We start from the raw sequence: 21,353 nt of genomic DNA on the forward strand, positions 1-21,353 counted from the left end.
AGGCAACCTGGGAAACAGAGTTTCTAACCACGTGACAGAAATCACCAATAGACGCGACGTTTATTGCGGAACTGTTCCTGAATTCGGCCAATGAGACGTCGGCTTCGTTTTCATCCGTACTTTGGCACAGGGTTGGCCATGGCGCCTCCCGTTCGGTACTGTATTCCGGGTAAGTGAGCGGGGCCCGTACGGGGTCAGGGATCTCTGGGCGGGCTGGGCGGCCAGCAGTCGGTGAGGACAGTGACTGAGGGGGCGCTGTTTTCGCAGGCGAGCGTCTGTGTAACCTGGAAGAGGGAACCCCGGGTAGCGGTACCTACACGCGGCACGGCTACATCTTTTCCTCCCTTGCCGGCTGTCTGACGAAGACGAGCGAGAACGGCGCGGTAAACGGGGCGCTTCCCACCCCGCGGGCTTTGTCTGGGGCTGCCCTGGATCCTGGCCCTTCAGACCTGTCTCAGTGACTGTCCGCGGTGACTGGCTGCTGGGCCGGCTGCGGTCATCTCGCATGGAGGGGCCACCCATACCGGGGGTCAACCCAGCAGCGAGCTGCCTGATAGCCCAGACCTGGCCATCCTCCTCCATACACCGCCCCCGGTCGCTCCATACACCGGGGCAGTCGTGGAGCTGCTTCCCTCTCTCCACACACCTGTCCTCCTTGCTCTGTGTGACTCTTAACCTCTTACGGAGAACCTTCTCTGCCTTTGCTGTTTCCAGGAAAGGGCTTTAGTGGTTGGGTTGTATTTTGTACAACGGTCTGAAAGAACAAAGCTCCTTTCCTTCCCAGCACTTGTTTCGGCATGCCCAACTAGACTCTTCATCCCGTGAGAGCAGCCACAGCGCTGTGTCGACAGTGACAGTGGACATTTACCTCAGGGGCACTGCTGTCCTTGCTGGTTCCACAGATGGGTCCAGGAGGGACTCGGGATAGAGTCAGCTGGCTTTGGAGATGCAGCTTAAAGACAACACAAAAGCAAGGGGCTTCCACGTGAGAGCAGCTCACTCCAAAAGGCAACTATGCCCCCATGCCTTAAAACAGAGGAGAACTGGTGCACAGGCTTAGGAAACACTGAGAAATTGCCTGTGCAATAAAATAAGAAAAGAAACTATGTGATTTTAGAGGACGCGTGCAGAGTTATCCACAATTACAGACAATACCATGGTGTACTGAGAAACTTGAGGAGACTCCCGCAAGAAGGTTCCCCTAATGTGGACTAGTTGGACTGTGTCTTCCGGCAGTGGGCTTGCTGGTTCCTGAACAGGCCCTCTGCTCTGGACTGTAAATACATAGTCTGCCTTGTGCCCCAGCTATGTGTCCAGATATTAACGGCTTCCACAAATACATGCACACAAGGCCTAACCGAAATATTCCTGTTTTATTCTCTTTGTAGCTTCCTGTGGTGTCTGTGATGAGAGAGACAGAATCCCAGTTACTTCCAGATGTGGGAGCTATTGTAACATGTAAGGTAAGTTGTTCCCAACCTCCATGCTAAGCATACCATCAGTGCATACTCATGATCATTCTTGAATTGCAGTTTCCATGATGCTAGCCGGTAGCCATGTAGGGCTGAGTGATTAAATGTTATAGTACTGGGGCAAGCAGGTGAGCTAGCTAGAAGATACTGTTAGAGATCTTACAGCCCATGTCAGAACACTTGGGTTCCATCCCTGACTACAGCTTCTGATGAGCGTCCTGCTCACGCACACTCTGGCAGGCTCAAGTAGCTGGGCTCCTACCCTCTAGTAAAGACCAGCCTTTTTTTAAGAATTATTATTTTTTAAGATTTATTCATCTTTATTGGAAAGTCAGATACACAGAGAGGAGGAGAGACAGAGAAGATCTTCCGTCCAATAGTTCACTCCCCAAGCGGCTGCAACGGCTGGAGCTGAGCCAATCTGAAACCAGGAGCCAGGAGCTCTTCTGGGTCTCCCACGCGGGTACAGGGTCCCAAGGCCTTGGACTGTCCTCGACTGCTTTCCCAGACCACAAGCAGGAAGCTGGATGGGAAGCAGGGCCACCGGGATTAGAACTGGCACCCATATGGGATCCCAGCGCATGCAAGGCAAGGACTTTAACCACTATGCTATAACGCCGGGCCCACGAATTATTTATTTTTATTGGAAAGCCAGATATACAGAGAAGAGACAGAGAGGAAGATCTTCCGCCCACTGATTCACTCCCCAAGTACCCTCAGTGGCCAGAGCTGAGCTAATCCAAAGCCAGGAGTCCACTAGGAGCTTCCTCTGGGTCTCCCACATGGGTGCAGGGTCCAAAGACTTTGGCCCATCCTCGACTGCTTTCCTGGGCCATAAACAGGGAGCTATATGGAAAGTGGGACAGCCAGGACACGAGCCGGGCCCTTCAAACTGTATACTTCTTAAAGATCTGTACTGTGTATATCCGTGATCCCTTTGGAGCCCTGTCAGGTGCACAGCTCCTTCTTGAGCGGAGAAGGTCAGTGAGCTTGTCTTCAGTTGTTTATGACTAGAACCTCAGGCTAAAATCTTAGTGCAGTTCATTCGGGACCGCCTCCTTGAGTTGCCAGCTGCCGCACTGCTGCTGCCAACGCGCTGCGTTCCACAGGTCTCCAGCATCAATTCGCGGTTTGCCAAAGTACAAATTCTCTACGTGGGCTCCACACCTCTCAAGAACTCCTTTCGAGGAACAATCCGGTAAGAATTACCCTGTCCTTTCCCTCTGCGTCTGTCTGTCTCCCTACCTCCCTCTGTTTCTCTGTATCTGTCTACATTTCTGTAACTGCCTTGCAAGTAAATAAATCCTTTTTAAGAAGGAAGTGTTCTCTTCATATTTGCCTCAGCACCTAGAATACCTGTAACACAGTGAGATTAGGTTAGAGAGAACAGTTGCAGTTTTTAGGAACAATTAAAGTTCCTACTCCTGCTATTCTTTTGTGCTTTGATCTCCCCCGTAGTATCTGCATTATGTGAGCTGGATCAACAGGAAGATGTTAAAAAGATGTAGAGAGGGTTGAGTAGAACTTAAGATTGGAAATTTTGGATAATTTGAATTTGGAGAAGTACTTTTTTTCCCTTGAATTTAATATAGACTAATCCTAAAAGTTATAAGACATTGAAGGGATTTGTGTATGAAATGTATTTTTGTACACTTTTTTCCTTTAGGATTATTTTAGAAAGGACAAACAAGTCTTTATTACAGGCCGGATAACTTAAGTTTTAAATTTTATTTGCTTTATTTATTTGAAAGAGACACACCGAAGGGTTAGTGCCGTGTCAGGCTAAGCTTCCACTTTTCACACCAGCATCCCAAATACGCACTGGTTTGTGTTCTGGCTACTCCATGTCTGTCTGATCCAACTCCCTGCTTTTGGCCTGGGCAAGCAGCAAAAGATGGCTCAGGTCCTTGGGCCTCCTGTATTCACATGGAAAACCTAGAAAAGGCTTCTGGCTCCAGATCAGCTCAGCTCTAGCCATTGTAACCATTTGGGGAGTGAATCCAGAGGGTAGAAGATCTCTGTCATCTTTGTAACTCTGCCTTTCAAATAAAAGTAAAATTTTTCTTAAAAAAAAAAAAAAAATATATATATATATATATATGAAGACGGGTCCAACGTGGTAGCCTAGTGGTTGAGCATCACTTACTGCCAGAATGAGGAGCAGAGTGGGAACTCAAACCCAGGCTTTCGGTGTGGGATTTGGACAATCCCGAAGGGTGGCTTTTCCTTTGCACCAGACTCCCTTCTCAGTTTGATTTCTGAGGCCCTTCTGTTCCCAGGATTTGAAAAGGGCTCTGTAGCTCTTGTGTTCAAGCTCTTTCTGTTTTCTGCCCCGTGTGCTGTGTCCTGTGCTCAGAGATGCTGGTCAGCTGCACAGCGTGGTCTCTGACGGGAAGTGTTTTCTCCTGGGAGTGAAGATGTGGGAGCATGTCAGCCCGCTCCTCAGGGAGGCAGCTGGGTCTCGGCTGAAACTTCTGTCTGCTCCTAGATCCCTTCATCTGCCAGGAACCTGTGGGACTCTTCTATCTCAAAGATAATTAATCCATGGACTTTTTTTTTTTATAGGAAGGAAGATATCCGAGCCACTGAAAAGGACAAGGTTGTTGGTTTGTTCATTTTTCCTTTCCCAACACTTAGGGAATCACAATCCTTCAGTTATTCAAATTATTGTTGTAATCCTTTTAAATGATTATGTTTAAGGCCCAGGAACTGTGGAGTTAGTTCATCAGACCTGAGGGGGCTGGGTTGTTCTTTGCCTTTAAAACTAAGTTTTTATCCATTGCTGTCCAGATTTAATCCTGGATCCTTTCTGAACCAACTATAGTGCCTGACTTTTTTTGTTTTTTAGATAATTATTTGTTTACTGGAAAGGCAGTTAGACAGAGGAAACTATCTTACATCCAATCATTGAGTCCCCAAGCCAATGCCAAGAGCCAGCAACTTCTGTCAGAGTCTGCCACGTGAGTGGCAGGGGTCCAAGGACCCTGGCCATCATCTGCTGCTTTCTGTGGCACAGTAATAGAACCTGAATGGGAAGTGGAGGAGCCAAGACTAATCAGCACCCATATGGGATGCTGGCATCACCCACTTCAGGCAGTGGATAAATATGCTGCACCACACCACCAGACCCTGTAGCATTTCTGCAGGTAAATTCCTTAATGTGACTCCTGATTGGATTACTGAATTCAAAATCTGCCATTTGTGTGATGTGGAATGACAGGTGCTGATGCCTTCACTCCTATGGGGTGAGACAGAAGGTGGGCTTTCCCAGGGGGGCTAAAGGATGTTGGGCACCCAGATCTAGAGCCTCATTTGACATGACATGTTTTTCTCACAGGTTGAAATTTACAAGAGCTTCCGTCCTGGGGACATTGTGTTGGCCAAAGTGGTATCCTTTATTCCCAGCAGACTCCTGGCTCTGTGAAAAAGAAATGAAAGGAGAGAAACAGCACAAGTGACTGCTGGGGGACGATTGGGTTCCTCATTTTCCTTCACCAGTGTTACATGACTAGATCTCTCTGGGTGACGCACAGTCCAATTACCTGCTGACCACTGCTGAAAATGAGCTTGGAGTGGTGGTGGCGCACAGTGAGTCAGGTAAGCTGCTCTTATTTCTCCTGGGGCAGCATGGTTTGGTATTAAGCCACTATTTTCCCAGGCTTGTCTGTAATTGGGAGGCACTCATGGTTGGTAACAGTGCCTCTGTGATGATGGTACTACAAGATTCTGTCACCTAATGACATTGTAGCTATCTGTTGTAAGTACATCCTGTGATTTTTCTCACAACTACTGCATTGAGCATGCTCCTCATTAAGTGATGTATTGCTCTGCTTGCTGCTGAAATGTGAGTGTCCTAACCCTAAATGATGGGACTCCTCTGTAAGGACCACCATTTCCTGTGTGAGGGCAGGCTCAGTGGGAGCTAGGGGACCCATGAGCTTCACAGGAGCTGAGAGAGAAGAGCTTGGGGCAGATCCCTTAGGATGCAGCTCCAGGCCCAGCTTCTCCCTTGCAGGTGTCCAGATGGTGCCCATCAGCTGGTGTGAGATGCAGTGCCCTAGGACCCACACCAAAGAATTCCGGAAAGTGGCTCGAGTACAGCCTGAATTCCTGCAGACCTAAGTGGAATGCTCAGCTGTTGCTGGGAGTCTAGAAATGACCATAACCTCTGGACGCCATTCTTTCTTCAACACCTGGGTCACCCAGCAATTGCCTCTGGATAAATCTGCAGCGACTCTGTCTGCAAATGAAACATTCTGGTGAGCATTGCTGTGAGTGGATTTCCTACTCTGGAGTGAAGACATTTTGCTTAGAGGCATCAGGAAACAAACTGGGTCATGTGGGAGATGACCTATTCCTCCCAACAGTTTATCTGTTATAAATGTGTATATTTTTGCAGGGATAAAGAAGACATTTTTACTAAAAAGAATATTGCAAGTTTGTTGTCTTAAGCTTGGGAAGGGATCTAGATGGTGTTGTGGCATTTAGAGCCAGAGGTCTGCTGCTTGCAGCCACTAACCCACATGTGTTGGCTGCTCATTTGAACTAGGCAAAGCCTGTCCAGCCACCAACCTGTTGCCATTTGCTGTGTTCCAAGAGCTTCTGCTAAATGTGCCAAGCACTGGCTCCTGGCTTCAGGTATACCTTACTTAGGCACATTGTGGTGGAGTGAAGATTATAGCATGTATATGTTGACCCAGGTAGCTCATGGCTAGTTCTGCAGTGTTTGAAATGGGGTTTCTGACAGAGTGGGTGCTCCAGGACATGTGGGTTACATCCTGAGTAGAGGAGAGCATCAGAGCATTGTGTAACATGGAAAAGCCTGTGGCATGAGGTCAGAGCACTACTGTGACATGGAAAGGCCTGTGGCATGAGGTCAGACGGAATTAGAGCAGAATCCCTAACAATGCGCCCAGCCACATGGAGCCTGAAGTTTGCGTGAGGACAGGATGGAGAGGCCCGAGTTGTAGCTGCTGGAGATATTAGTCAGGGAGCACAGGGCTTCAGCTTCTGCTGACCCTCAGGGGCTGAGGGCAAGCTTGGGGCCAGCTTACCTGGGTGTATCTTCACTTCCTCTAGTAGCTAGCCTGGGACAACATAGGCTATGTTGTTAATTTAATTGAAAATTACATTGTTATAATGACAGGTCGACCTGAAGGTATTTTGGTGGGTTTTTTTGTTTTTCTGATTGCAAAGTAAGATTTACAGAGAGTAGAGACAAAGATCTTCCATCCACTAGTTCATTTCCCTTGATGCTTCAGCAGTCAGAGGTGAGCCGATCCAAACCCAGGAGCTTCTTCTGGGTCTTCCATATGGATTCAGGTTCCCAAGGCTTTGGGCTGTCCTCAACTGGTTTCCCAGTCCCTAAGCAGGAAGGTGGATGGGAAGTGGAATAGCTGAAATATGAACTAGTGTCCATATGGGATACCAGCGCATTCAGGGCGAAGACTTTAGCCATTAAACTACTGCACGGGGCCAGGTCTACCTGCAGTTTGAAAGAACAATACACTGGGGCCAGAGTTGCATAGCAGTTCAGCATTGCTGTGCCATTGATGTCCACGTGAGCACTGGTAAGTCCTTGTTGCTCTGCTTCTATTCAGCTCTACCATAGCAGCCTGTGAGGCAGCAGAGAAGGTGGCCCAAGTGCTTGGGCTCTTGGTTTTCCTTTAGGCTCAGTCCCAACTGTTGCTTGAAGAGTCACTCAGCGGGTAAGAGATCTGTCTCTCCTCTCTGTGTAACTCTGCCTTTCAGGTAAATTTTAAAATCGTGACCCCTTGTACACTTGGCCCAGTTTTCCATAAAAACCAGAATGCTGTCACTGATACTTGAGCAACTCGTTTTTATCTTTTTTTCCTCATCTGAAAGCTATGATTATGATGAAAAAAATGTACAAAAGTGCCCAGTATGTGTGGTAATATTATATTATCATCCAATTGCCTTTTTTATATAGATTTATTTTTAAATTTTTATTGGAAAGTCAGATTACAGAGAGAAGGAAAGCGAGAGGAAGATCCTCCATCTACTCCTTAAGCGGGCGCAACAGCCATAGCTGAGCCAATCCAAACATAGAAACCAGGATCTTCTGAGTGCAGGGTTCCAAGGCTTTGGAACATCCTCGACTGCTTTCCTAGACCACAAGCAGGGAGCTGGACGGGAAGCAGGCCCGCTGAGGTTAGAACCAGTGCCCATATGGGATCCTGGCATGTTCAAGGTGAAGACTTTAGCCATTAGGCCACCGCACCGGGCCCCTATGATTCTTTTGCAAGGCAATTCCTAGAAACAGTGCTAGTCAAAACTATAGTATTCCCTCTGAGTTTCAGTTCAATTCTTCCTGGTGCCTTCCAAAAGGATGTTACCAGCTGAACATCGGGATGGCTGTTGTATTGATATTGTCTGCACTTCACAACATCCCTGGAAAGTGGCTGCCTGCTCCCCGTTTCACAAGGGAGTAATAAATCAAGCCTAGAAAAGTAATTTACTTCCCCAAGCCACATATTCATCAAGGAGGAAAGCCATGTTCACACTGAAGTCCTATTCCTAGGCGAGCAAGCTTCTCTCAACTGAATCATGGTGCCTCCTTTTTGCCAGATGTTCATTTGAACCAGGGCCACGAGAGGTCTTTCCTACTCACACAGGCTCACTATCTTGAATGCTCGTTGTACATTGTTCATTCAGTAAATACATAGTGAGCAACTAAGGCTACCACTGCTTCAGGTGCTGAAAATGACCGAGTCCTACGATCTAGTGGAGAAAGACAAATAACTAGTAAATAAACAACTGTTAGTGTTTTAGAGAGTGACTTCAAAAGAAAAGTGAGGCAGAACAAGATAATGGAACATTATTAGGAGGACCTCTGGTACACCCGAGCGGCATGCCTAGCCCAAGCAGTAATGTAATGGGTCAGGCCATTCGTTTCTGTGTGTATTTTCCCTATTAGTGCTAAAGATAACCACAGGTGGGGCAAGCTAGATATTCACCATGAGTACATTGCGCCCAACTCAAGTAGTTCCCAGCCTAGCAGAGTTTCCAGCTGGAATTTCATTTGGGCATCTCATGTGCTCGTGGGATCCTTTTTAAATAGAATTATTGATTTATTTGAAAGGCAAAGTTATGAGGGGTTGTGGGGCGAGACAGATCTTCAGGTTCACTTCCCAGATGGCCATGAGAGCTAGGGCTGGGCCAGGTTAAAGCAAAAAGCCAGGAGCTTCATCAGATGCCCCACCTGGCTTGCAGGAACCCTAGCACTTCAGCCTTCTTCCACTGCTTTCCCAGACACATTAGCAGGGAGCTCGACTGGAAATAGACCAGCAGGACTGGGCAGATAGCAACACAATTGATGATGCCACAGGGACCACCTCTGATTTTGTGTAAGCACGGCATTTGGAACAGCTGGGTATTAGACTTCCCTGACGTGCACCAGACACCTTAGATGTCCTGCCCGTCACCACCTGGTTCTGTAGTGGAAGTCATGTGCCTCTCTCCCCAGCCCCGGCTCCTTTTAGGGCATGAGTCTGTGTCGTTTATCCATGATTTACCGGTCCTGGCACTCTCCCTACCGGACTTGTGGAAATGCTCAATGAAAATCTGGTTGGGTGTTCTCATAACTGACAGACCAGCTGTGCCCAAATAACGTTAGTATGAAGACAGATTGCTCATCAGAAGCTCATTCTAGGGAACAAAGAACAGGAGGTTGTTCTACCCATGCCTTTGAGTGGGAGACTATAACCCTAGGTTATACACTTTGAAATTTCCTATAAAGCTTAAAAAAAGAGAGAGGCAGGTGTCCTGGTCCCAGAGTATTATTCCTGTGGGTGGACCCAGAAGTCTTTGGGTTTTTAGGCCCCCCAGGGACATGACTTGCTTTTATGGTAAAGAGATCCCGTCTCATGGTGACTTACTGGTCACAAGTGACGATGGCTAGTGATGCTGGCCTTCTGTTGTGTTTCTGCCATAAGGCAGGGTTTCTGGGGCTGGGACTATGGCTCAATTGGCTAAATCCTAACCTTGTGTGCACTAGGATCCTATATGGGTGCTGGCTCTAACCTGCTGCTTCACTTCCCATGCAGCTCCCAGCTTGTGGCCTGGGAAGGCAGTAGAGGATAGCCCAAAGTCTTGGGAGACCCAGAAGAGGCTGCTGGTTCCTGGCTTTTAATTGGCTCAGCTTTGGCCGTTACAGCCACCTAGCGAGTTAACCAGCAGATGGAAGACCTTTCTGTTTCTCCTCTCTGTAGATTTGCCTTTTCAATAAAAATAAAATAAATCTTAAAAAAAAAAAAAAGTGTGGAATGATGTCAGCCCAGCATTGAGAATGGGTGCAGCTTAGTTCCAGGACTGGGGACAGGAACAGACCTTCCTCTTGGGCTTTGGAACCTTGTGTCATCTTTTTGCTTAAGTTTGCATATGGCCAGAAACAGGGTACTAGGGTACTTGATCCTTTGCAGTCAGATCCTTGTATCAAAAGGACCACAAACTTTGATTTTTCCTGTTTTATGTTCTTGTGAAGAGAATCCTAATCCCAACTCATCTTTGAGGGGCAGGCCATGGCAGTCAGATCACTGACAAGCCTGTGAGTCCTGTACTCTTGATTTAGGGGGCCATCCATCTTAAGATAGAGCAGTGTGAGTTGTGGTGTCATTATTCGACCTCAGTAAAGAGCAAAGCTATGTCTAATGACAGTGGAGTGACACTGAGCAATGAGCACATCCTCAGGAAAGACTCCAGTCTCGGGAGGTTACCATGGACCAAGCAGGCAAGGCTGAAGGATTAGACAGAAACAGCAGGTGAGCTTTCAGCTGAGCAGTGAGGATGCCCATGTCCTACCACATTCCTTTGGTGCCTGGCTCCAGCTCTTGACTCCAGCTTCCTGCTAATGTGCACCCTGAGAGGGCACACTGATGATCACTCACATACCTGGGCCCCTGCACCCACATGGGAGACCTGTGGATCGAGTTCCTGGACGCAGCCCAGTCCTGGCTGTAATAGGCATTTGGAGAGTGAATCACAGATTGGGTCTTGCTCTGTTTCTGAATTGCTTTCTTGATATCGCTCCTTTTTCTCTCCCCCACCAATTTTCAAATAAAGGGAGGGAGGGAATAAAAACTTAAATTGCTCAAGACTGGGCTCGATGGCTCAGTAGCCAAATCCTCACTCTGCAGGTGCACTAATTCATGGCCCAGCTGCTCCGCTTCTTGTCCTGCTTGTGCCTGGGAAAGCAGCAGAGGATGGCACAAGGCCTTGGGACCCTACACCTTTATGGGAAACCTGGAGGAAGCTCCTAGCTTTGGATCAGCTCAGCTCTGTCCATTGTGGACACTTGGGGAATGAACCAGCAGACAGAAGATTTTTCTCTGTGTCTCTCCTCTCTCTGAATGTGACTTTTCCATTAAAAAATGTTTTTAAAAATTTTTTGCTCAAACAAAATTTGAGAAGGGGAAAGAGATTGAACATCAACTAAAAGACTGCTGAGCATCAGGGAGAGCTGGGCAGAGACCAACAGTAAGAGCTGATCCACTTTTCGTCACGCAGATGGAGACTAGAATCACATGTTGAACCTGAGAATTGAACGATGAGTTAGCAGCTGGGGCTTAAAATGGATGTGGCAGGGTACAACACAATGACTCAACAAGCTAATCCTCCCCCTCCAAGCGCCAGGATCCCACATATGGACACTTGTTCATGTCATGGTTCCTCCCACTTTCCATCCAGCTACCTGCTTATGGCCTAGGCGAGCAGCTGATACTATCCCAAAGCCTTGCACCCATGTGGGACACCCGGAAGAAGCTGATGGCTCCTGGCTTTGTATCAGTTTCAACATTTGTGACCACTCAAGAAGTAAACTAGCAAACAGATCTCTCCTCTCTGTAAACGTGCCTTTACAACAAACATAAATCTTGAAAACAAACAAAAATCATGGGCCGGTGCAGTGAGTCAATTGGCTGATCCTCCCAAGTAAGCTTCGTGAGTACTTGCTTCCCACTGTTGAGCCATTGTGGTTAGCCATCTCCACAGCTGTGCTACAGCATCCACTGGCATCACCACACAGTCCGTTTCCAGAGATCAGTGTGGAATCTGGCGCCTCCAGGACTGGATAAACAAGCAGCAGCCCTTCTCTACTGGCCCTGTTCTAGTCGCAGGTTTCCACTTCATGATTCATGACATCAGCTACATCATCTCACAAGCACTGAGCTGAAGCAGATTTCCTTTTCATGTGGCTGCTTTGCTGTGCTACAGGAAGCACTTTGTTGCACATGTATGTGCCCCATGGACTACAGGCAGGACAGTTTCTTCTGAAGCTACTTTGGAGTCCTATGAATGGGTGGAACCCTTCTGACTATAGGGGCAATGAGAGATGTCCTAATCCCTCAGTCCCTAGCGGTGGACTGGTTGTAACTTTGATAGAAGCTCAATCCTTCAGGCTAGCCAGCAAAATTGAACAGTACATGTTTAGATAGCAGCAGAAGGCAGCAAAAAGCAAATCCTGAGCCCTTTCCCAAATGGAGTCCTTCAAGGCTTCCTGCAAAAATGGCAGGCACCACAAAAAGAAGGGAGGGGTCTTTCACAAACACCTGTCACCTGTTTGCCTCTGCTTTCTGCTTGTGGGGGCAGGCAGGCCCTCTCCCAGTCATCACACTTCTAACTAGGCTTCAGAACATGGTGGTTGAATAACATCCGGCAGGCTCTTGGACTTACGTGAGATCCTGACTGATACAAGTTTCCTAATAATGCACACACTAAAAGGCAAGAGATGGCTGAAGTAGTAAGGTCCCTAACATCCATACGGGACATCATTTATTTTCCTTGCTGCTAGCTTTCACCAGATCCAACCCTGGAAGTAGCAGGCATTTAGAAAGTAAACCAGCCCTCCTCCCCAAAAAAAGTTCTCAAAAAAATGGGGGAGCACAGGATAATCCTCACAGTTGGTAGCATCCCATATGGGTGCTAGTTTCAGGCCCAACTACTAAATTTAGCTCTAAGCTTTTGTCCTGGGAAGGCAGAAGATGGCTGCACCACACAGGAGACCCTGACAAGAGTTCCAGGCTTGGGATCAGCTCAGCTGCAACTATTTGAATCCTCTGTAAATATGCCTGTCCAATTAAAGCACACACACACGAAAGCTTGAAACCACTTTAGTGAGTCTTTCCATGTTAGGATAAGAGCTTTAAATGAATGCCCTTCATCTAAGCTCCAATACTGAGCACATGGCTTTGGGCCTGTTACATTCCCAGGTTGGAGGTGGTATACATAAGTCACCTGATGGCTGCAACAGAGCTTAGTGGGTGGAGGCCGTTTCTCGCCCTGCTGGAAGGGAAACACCTGAGGGCATTTCCTTTCTCCCGCGAATCTGGCCCAAAGCTTTAGGGAATGAGAAAGCAAATCTGAGCCCTTCCCTCCCTCTCCCTTCTGCAAGGAGCCACACTGACATGTAGGACTTCTGAGAGTGCTGGTTAGTTGACTTGCTAGATTAAAGCTTTTGGAACCTATGGGCTCCAGCGATGAGCCTAGTAGCATCAGGATCCCATATGGGAGTTAGTTCCAATCCCTGCACAAGTCCACTTCCTATCCAGCTCCCTGCTTTCTGGACTGGGAAAGCAGTCGGGAACAGCCTAAAGCTCTGGAAACCTGCACCTGTGTGAAAGACTTGGAGGAATCTCCAGGCTTTGGATCAGCACAGCACTGGCCATTGTAGTCCCTTGGGGAGCGAATCATCGGATGGAAGATCTCTCCTACACTCTCTAATGATTTTATGATAAAAATAAGTCAAAAACTTTGAGAATCTAAAACATAAGAGTGAATTAGGTTTCTAAGTTACAGAAAAGGCTGGAATTGGTGGGCAGAGTATTCAAGAAGCCTTTCCTATTAAAAAAAAAAAAAAGCCTTTCCTCACTATGCAGGAAGCAGAATGGAATTTTGTATCTTCAGGACGCATGAGCAGCCACTACAGGGCAGCAACTGGATGGGCCTGGTCACCAGTTTGGCTTCCCAGGCTTAAGCAAGAAACCTAGAGACCTGGGGTCTAGGCCAGGAAAGGTTTTGACAACCTCTGACATAAGAACCTAATGGGACATTCCAAGGTGTGTGTTAAGATTTACTAAGACAAGTATTACACAACAGGAAAATATTGCACATCACTCCTTTATTACTCTGTTCTCGAAAAGATTTAGTACAGTTATGCTCAAAATGAATACTGGGCCCACGAGGGAGGGCCAAGCAGCTAGGAAAACATGATTCAGAACCAGACAGCAAGACACACTTGGACACTGCCACAAGACAAGGCAGGGGGGAATCCCAAGACACACAGGAGGCACTCCTACCCCTCGGAGGCCAGGTTCATCCCATATTGATGCAAGGAATGGCTTGTTTTCTGGTGACCACATGGGAGGCTATTTGAAACACCACTGGGAACCCCAAGGGGCTTTTGTTTTAGTACCAGGTTTATGTATGTACATATACACTCACTTTTTTGTTGTTAAAAGTAAATGCATCACATTAATTTATTTCTGGCTTGACCCCAACCTTCTGGAGCCAGCTCCTCTTAGGTCAGGGAGGAAGCGGTGGGGTTTGTTTTGTGATCACCAGGGTAGGTTTCTTCACCTTCCACTGGAATGACTAAAGCCCCCATGCTCTTGAGGCAGCCACCTGCCTGTGGAAGGGCCCAGGGCCGGCTCCTGGGAACACAGCAGACCCTCCTGCTCTCCCCTTGGCCAGCCCTTCGCGTGGCTCCACCCTTTTCCTTCTCCAACAGGCCCTTAGGAAGTAGAGCACTCACATAGGGGCCTTCAGATCTCTCAACTGCAGGGATAGAGGGCCCCTCCCTCTGCTTGCACAAGAGCCTCCATGGTTGCTGTCCTGACTAGATACTGTGAAGGGAGTGGTGCAGGAGACAGAATGACTAAGAGGAAAGCAGGGCCACCAGTCCCCACCTGCAGCTACAACCTAAGGTGCCTACAGATGTGGTCAGTGTATCGTGTAGGGGACGGGTGCAGAGGAATGGGGGGGCAGGCAGGCAGGGAGGTCCCAGGGAGATGTTCTGCCTGCTTGCCTTCACTTCTTGGCCTTGCCCTGGGCAGCCACAGCCTCCATAGCTTTACGCACGGTCTCCTCATCCCCCAGTAACTGCATGGGCTTGATGGGCTTCAGGTTCTTGTCCAGTTCATAGACAATGGGGATACCGGTGGGCAGGTTCAGCTCCATGATAGCCTCTTCAGAGAGACCTGAAAACAACCCACCACGATCAACCAGGGAAAGTGCAATCCACATCCCCTCTAGGTTGCTTTTACCCCAAAGGTGACAAAAGACTTTGGTAGGAATTAGAACAATATTTCTTATGGGCTTTGTGACAAATTCTAAGCTGTAATATATTAATAGATCCACCACTCAGGAAATGGTCCCTAATTATTTTTTCTCAGCCACTAAACCAAGGGGAGAGGAATCTATTCCTCTAGGGGTCCTTTGGATATTTATGTCATTTGCAGGCATACAGAATTATTTACTTAAAATTAAATTAGCCTACTGCAGACTGCTGAATTTTTTTAATCCTATCTGTGGTTGGTTGCCTTGATAAAGCAAACTAAATGTCAAGGGCCTTACATAGGCACAAGCTGAAGGTTCCCAACTTCTGCAACTTAGGAGAGAAAGTGACAGGTCACCAAGAAAAAACAAACTGGTGCTCAGCACAGATCCCCTTCAAGAGAAGGCTGGCACACAGCAGAGGCCTGTACTCTACCCCAATAGCCTGGGTAACTGACACACTGCCCAAACTGGGCACCCCAGGGCACTGAAGATACCTTAGTGTAGCCTCAGTCAAGAGAGGACTAAGAAGGCTCACCTGCACCTTCACTTGACAGTCCTCCTCTGGAGTGGAATGGGTGCCTCAACTTTTATTCACCAGATGTGGAATCCCCTGGGGACAGATACCCTTTCTAGGTCAGTTCTAGAGGGTCCTGGAGCATCTCTAAGGCAAGGCTACCACTGCCTCCCAATCTGTCTGGCTCTTTCCGGAGCAGCAGTGTGGACATACCCTCCAAATGCTTGACAATGCCCCGAAGGCTGTTGCCGTGGGCTGCGATCAGAACCCGTTTGCCCTCCTTGATCTGGGGCACAATCTCTTCATTCCAAAAGGGCAGGGCTCTGGCAATGGTGTCCTTCAGGCTCTCACAGGAAGGCAGCTGATCTTCAGTGAGGTCTGCATATCTGCGATCCTAAACCACAAAAACAACCCAGGTTTACTAACCACTCTCAGTTGCTTCTGTTAAATGGCTTGCACAATACATCAGTTCTACAGTTCTCAGCTCCCTTAGGATGGATGAAGGTCTGGAATGCAGCTGAAAACTAGGGAAAGGAGATCGTTATTATCCTGCCACCTCTTTCCGTTCAGCACTAGAGAAAATTCACAATTCAAAACAAAAAAAAATGTAGAAAAGGGAGGGAAAGGCAACAAAGGGCCTGGCGCGATAGCGTAATGGTTAAGGTCCTAACTTGAACACGCCAGGATCCCATTTGGGTGCCGGTTCTAATCCCGGCAGCTCCACTTCCCATCCAGCTCCCTGCTTGTGGCCTGGGAAAGCAGTCAAGGACAGCCTAAAGCCTTGGGACTCTGCACCTGGGTGTGAGACCTGGAAAGAAGTTCCTGGCTCCTGACTTCAGATCTGGCCACTTGGGGAGTGAATCATCAGATGGAAGATCTTCCTGTCTCTCCTCATCTCTGTACATCTGCCTTTCCAATAATAAATATTTTTTTAAAAAAGGCCACAAGGTGCCTCCCAATTCACCTTAACTTGCCTTTGGCTCAGGAAGGCTTCCGATATGTTTTACAAAATATAACCATACTTCTGATTTGGCACCCCACATTCACATGGAGACCTGGAAGAAGCTCCTGTGTCGTGGCTTCAGATCCGCCCAACTGCAGCCATTTGCAGAGTGAACCAACAGATGATCTGTTTTTCCTTCTCTGTAATTCTGCCTTTCAAGTAAGCAAGCAAATCATTTGAAGATAAGTATACATGGCGCTGGTGCAATGGTTTCATTCAACAAGCTAATCCTCTACCCTGTGGCACCAGTATCCCATATGGGCTCCATAGCATGTCCCAGCTGCTCCACTTCAGACTCAGCTCTCCGATTATGCCCTAGAAAAGCAGCAGGGGATGAACCAAGTTTTTGGGATCCTGACACCTAACTGTAAGGCCTGGAATAAGCTCCTGGCTTCAGATCAACTCAGCTCTGGCTGCTACAGCCATGTGGGAAGTAAGTCAGTGGATGGAGGCTCTTTCTCTCTGTAAATTTCCCTTTCAGAAGTTTGATCTAGAGGTCCAGAGGCTAGCACCATGGCAAAGCTCCACAGTCCATACCTTACTGATGTTGCTGTAGAAGGGGTGGTCAGGCTCCATGGGTGGTGGGGGGACATCATAGGAGCGCCTCCAGATCTTAACCTGGGCCTCACCATGCTTGGCAGCTGTTTCTGCTTTGTTGAGGCCAGTCAGACCGCCATAGTGCCGCTCATTGAGGCGCCAAGTCCTCACAACGGGCAGCCACATCTGGTCAATGGCATCCAGCACTGTCCAGAGGGTCCGAATGGCTCTTTTCTGCACCGACGTGAAGCAGATGTCAAATTCATAGCCAGCATCTGGAAATGAAAATCACAAGTACAAAAGCATAAGCTCATCAGGTTTACTCTGTATATGCTAGAATTTTCTTGCATATAAAGCTCCTATATAGGTAATCCAAGTCAAAGCTATCTAGCAGGATATTTTATGCATTTTTTAAAAAATATACATTTATTCATCCCAGATTCCACAAGCAGGAGTCCTGGATAAAATTCCAGATTCCTGGCTTCAACCTGGACCAGTTTTGGCCATTGTGGCTATTTGGAAGAGCTCTATAACCCTTTCACATAAATCTCTTTTAAGAAAAGATTACTTGTATATCAATTTTTATAAAGAAAAGGAATGCTAAAATTCTCAGATCCCTTCCTAATTCACGGTAGTGGATCTTACGGAGAGGCCACTGTCAGGAATGAATCCTTAAAACCCAACTTGCTAGATGTAAGAAAGCGATTAAATAAAGTCATTCTAGAACCCAACATTTTGAAAGATTCAGAAAATATTAGTTGATTTGAGTACTAAAGAAGAGGGAGACAGGGAAGGGGGAACTGCTCATCTAACATTGACTTACTATCCATGGCTCCACAGCCAGAACAGGGCAGGCAAAAGCCAGGAGCCTGAAACTCCATCCAAACTCCCATGTCACTGCAGGAGCCCAGGCACTTGGGCCTTCTGCTGACTTCCCAGACACTTCAGCAGGGAGCTGGATCGGAAGTGGGGCCAGGGTGCTGGGTACTCTTGTACCCAGCATCTCTAGCCACTCTCATTTTCCATTCCTAGGCATCTTGGTGTTGTATTTTAGCTAGCATTGACCCTTCTGATAGATACCTGCTAGAAGAGTGGAATGTTCTATCAGGACACTATAGGAATGCAGATAAAACCAGTTTGTTGCACAAAATAATGCTTTCCCTATGAAGGGTAGAAATCCCATCACGAACTGTTAAGGGTTCCTCTTTAGTCATAGCGCCAGCAACCTTCATCCGTAGAAGAGTATAAACCTACTTGAGTGCTAGAGAAGCCCCCAGTGGGAAAAACACAATGCTGTGCCCCAATTCTTTTGGTTATTTTTTTCATTTTTTTCAAAGATTTGTACTGGAAAGATTTTACAGAGGAGACAACGATCTTCCATCTACTGGTTTACTCCCCAGATGGCCACATGGCCGGAATTGAGCAGATCCCTAGCCAAGAGCCAGAAAACTCATCCACGTCTCCCATAGGCATAGGTCCCAAGGAACTGGGCCATCCTCTACTGCTTTCCAGGCCACAAACAGGAAACTGGGTGGGAATCAGGGCAGCAGGACGAACTGGCACCCATTACAGGGTCTTGGTGCTTTCAAGGTGAGGACTTAGTTATTGAGCCATTCCACTGGGTCCAACCCAGTTGTTTTTAACTATGAATTTCTCCTCCCAGGGTGGTGGTCACTGCAGACCACTAGCCCAGGATGGGCCAGTTCCTGTTGCACAATGGATGCAACGGAGAGATGACCCTTTTTCCTCTGGTAGTGAGCCAGGAGACAGACTACCAGGCCCACTGCAAAATTCACCACAAGCATCCACAGACATTGCTTCATCTTGAGGTTAGCAACGGTAAAACACTGTCAAGTGCTGAGAGCAAGGCTGGCAGCAAGGGCACCATGCAGCAAGGGAGGATTCCCCCTGGGGTCACCAGCCTCACCCACAGAAAAGCTGGCTCATGCTGAGCCTAGTCTTGGGGGCCTGGGCACCTCCCTAGGCAGGGACAAGCAGTGGCTCCCAGCGAAAGGCTGAGTCACTGGGAGGGAAAGGGGTGCTCACATGCTGAGCCACAGCCTGTTCTCTCTCCCCACAGTGAGGGTTCCTGCCTTCACATGGGACTGGTCCCGCGAGGAGAGGTTTCCATGGGCACTCAACAGAGAACGCTGAAGCACAGCGGGATAAAGGCTTCCTCCCTTGATACAAAGAGATAGCCAGGAGGATGAAGGTGTAAATGCCATCCTTACCCCAGCAGCAAGTCTCAGGAGGAAGGCAGTTATTCATCGCTGATGAACCTAACACTTCTATTTTGGATCTTTCATATGTATCTATTCAAAGTGGTTGTTGGGATTTTTCCCTGTCTTTCGTTCTCTAACATGATATGTGGTGCCTATAAAATTAGCGGATATTACACACGAAATCTTATTTTTAAAACGTAATGTTGTAAAAAAAAAAAAATGTTGGGACCAGCACAATGGCTCACACAGCTAATCCTCAGCCTGCAAGCACTGGAATCCCATTTGGGCAACAGATGGTGTTATGGCTATTCCACTTTCCATACTCCCTGCTTGTGGCCTGGGAGAACAGTCAAGGATGGCCCAAAGCCTTGGGACCCTGCCCCCGTGTGGGAGACTCCGAAGAAGCTCCTGGCTTCAAGCTTGGGGACTGAAGCAGCAGATAGAACATTTTTATCCTATCTCTATAAATACGCCTTTTCAATAAAAAACAATGAATCTTTTATAATAGATGTTAATGCTACCGATATTTCTGCCTGTAAACCTGGAATGGAGCCTGTTACTTTTCCAAACTACAAGTTTAGCCACTTGATCCGTCTTGGTGAAGAGGCCATGTGCTCTGTCTGCAGCCGCTCTTAAGCAAACCACCAGGCCCACGTGAGCACTGAAGAAAATGGCCTCCTCTTCCAGGGACCTCTCCTGGGGGCAAGAGGTCCCACGGCCTTTGCAAAGCACCCATTCCTCCCCCAGGCGGGATCCCTTGGCCTCGTCGTTGCAAAATTCTGCTTGGAGCAAGCTGGCTGTATGGTGAAGGCAGAACACTAGAGGCCACCCGAGGCCGCACTGCCTCCATTAGCCCCCATGAGCTGCTGCTGGGCCCCGGCGGGAAAAGCTCTGTGGTCGCAAGGGGTCTCTGAGTAGCTGCCAGCAGACAGTTTCCACATCTGCATTCCAAACCCCAGAGGGCAGGGTCAGGCCTGAGCCGGCCTTATCTCTCCTCCATGGTTACCTTTGCCCTGGCCTTGGCCAGCGGCCCACCAGCTCCTCACACCTACCTGCCCCTGCACCCAGAGCTGGGGCATACACTGTACTAGGAGAAACGACCTTGGACACACCATCTTTCCCATCCTCACTTCAGCCAAGAGGGCCGGGTGGAAAGGAGGAGCAAATCTGTATTTTGTGGGGCTGTCGAGGGGATCGAGTCAAATCACTCATTCATTCATTTTTTCTTTCACGACATGGCTGCGACTAGATGACCATTTGGCGGATGTGGATGATCAGGGAGACCCTGCACAAGCACGTGGGTTTTTAGCAGTCTTGACGCCCGCTAGACACATGCCAGAACCCAGAACGAGGGTCTGCAGCCGGCTCGCAGGCTTGGCTAACACCCAGCCCCATCCATGACCTGGGAGAACCCTAAAATGGCCTTGCCGCCACAGGTGGCGCCATCCAGGGCACCGCAGCCCCTCCAGTTAGTAAACGCCGGAGCTGGTAGAGGCGGACTTAGCCAGACGACGTCGGGAGAACGCCAAGGGACGCGGCGTGGCCCCTGGCGTCCCGCGGGATGACCTTGAGCCTGCAGAAACCGCATCCTACGTACGCCTCATTCCCCAACTGCACGCGGAATTGCAAGAGCTACGCTGCTCCGGGGGTCGCCCCCGTCGACCCGGGCCTCGAGCAGCCGGCCGCCCCCAGCCCGGCAACCCCGTACCTCGCAGGGCCTGCCCGCCGCGCTTCGCCTCCTCGTGGCCCGCGGGGCTCAGGTCGGCGTCGTACCAGCCGCTGAAGCGGTTCTCCAGGTTCCAGGCGCTCTCGCCGTGCCGGATCAGGACCAGCTTGTAGGCGGCCATGGCGGCGAATGGAAGAAAATGCAGTGCAGAGAGGGGTTCGCCGAGATTCCTAAGTAGTAGCCCGCCCCCCGGCCGCGCCTGCGCGATGGCACGTCGCCGCCCGGCTCCCGCGCACTTTTCTGGTCTAAATCTTTCCACTTGCCGGTGACGCCCCTCCGCCCTGCCGCGGTGCGCATGCGCCCCACCCCTCCGCGGAGGCCGCGGGGGGAGGGAGCGCTCGCGAGGCTGCCAGCGCGCATGCGTCCCGCGCCGCAGGCCCCGCGTCCGGCGCGGCAGTCACGGAGCGCACGTAAGCACGCGGCCAGGCGGGGGCCGGGAGCGGGGCGCGGCTGCGGGCGGCTCGGGGCGGCTGGTGCTGAGAAGTGACCCTCTGGGTCGTGCACACCTTGTGCACACCTTGTGGCTCACTCTTGACACTTCCGTTATAGTTGCTTTGCTCTCCTGCCCAGCATTAAAACCGACCTAATT

The 21,353-nt window shown here is 49.0% G+C and overlaps 2 protein-coding genes across 9 annotated transcripts; one reads left to right on the forward strand and one right to left on the reverse strand.

Moving 5' to 3' along the window:
- The first annotated feature begins 114 nt into the window (after positions 1-114).
- On the forward strand, positions 115-16,035 carry EXOSC1 (exosome component 1). 8 transcript variants are annotated; one of them, XR_005885065.1, is made up of 9 exons: positions 115-169; positions 268-383; positions 1,389-1,463; positions 2,582-2,670; positions 4,038-4,071; positions 4,810-4,860; positions 4,985-5,069; positions 5,488-5,731; positions 16,012-16,035. XR_005885065.1 is itself a non-coding variant. In XM_040992371.1 (8 exons), exons 1-8 carry the CDS (start codon positions 139-141, stop codon positions 5,592-5,594), a joined length of 588 nt encoding a protein of 195 aa, XP_040848305.1. In that variant the 5' UTR covers positions 115-138; the 3' UTR covers positions 5,595-5,891. The 8 variants fall into 8 exon arrangements, 6 of the variants coding, with proteins under 6 accessions (XP_040848305.1, XP_040848306.1, XP_040848307.1 ...); XR_005885064.1 differs by lacking the exon at positions 16,012-16,035 and adding an exon at positions 6,022-6,112; XM_040992371.1 differs by lacking the exon at positions 16,012-16,035 and having other exon boundaries at positions 5,488-5,891.
- On the reverse strand, positions 13,589-21,014 carry PGAM1 (phosphoglycerate mutase 1). The gene is made up of 4 exons (XM_040992370.1): positions 20,747-21,014; positions 16,817-17,091; positions 15,490-15,670; positions 13,589-14,683 (listed from the first exon to the last, which is right to left on the reverse strand). Exons 1-4 carry the CDS (start codon positions 20,883-20,885, stop codon positions 14,514-14,516), a joined length of 765 nt encoding a protein of 254 aa, XP_040848304.1. The 5' UTR covers positions 20,886-21,014; the 3' UTR covers positions 13,589-14,513.
- Positions 21,015-21,353: the final 339 nt, after the last annotated feature.

Source organism: Ochotona curzoniae, unplaced genomic scaffold (assembly GCF_017591425.1).
Source record: "Ochotona curzoniae isolate NIBS_2020 unplaced genomic scaffold, NIBS_Ocur_1.0 contig_66, whole genome shotgun sequence".
Lineage (NCBI taxonomy): Eukaryota > Metazoa > Chordata > Mammalia > Lagomorpha > Ochotonidae > Ochotona > Ochotona curzoniae.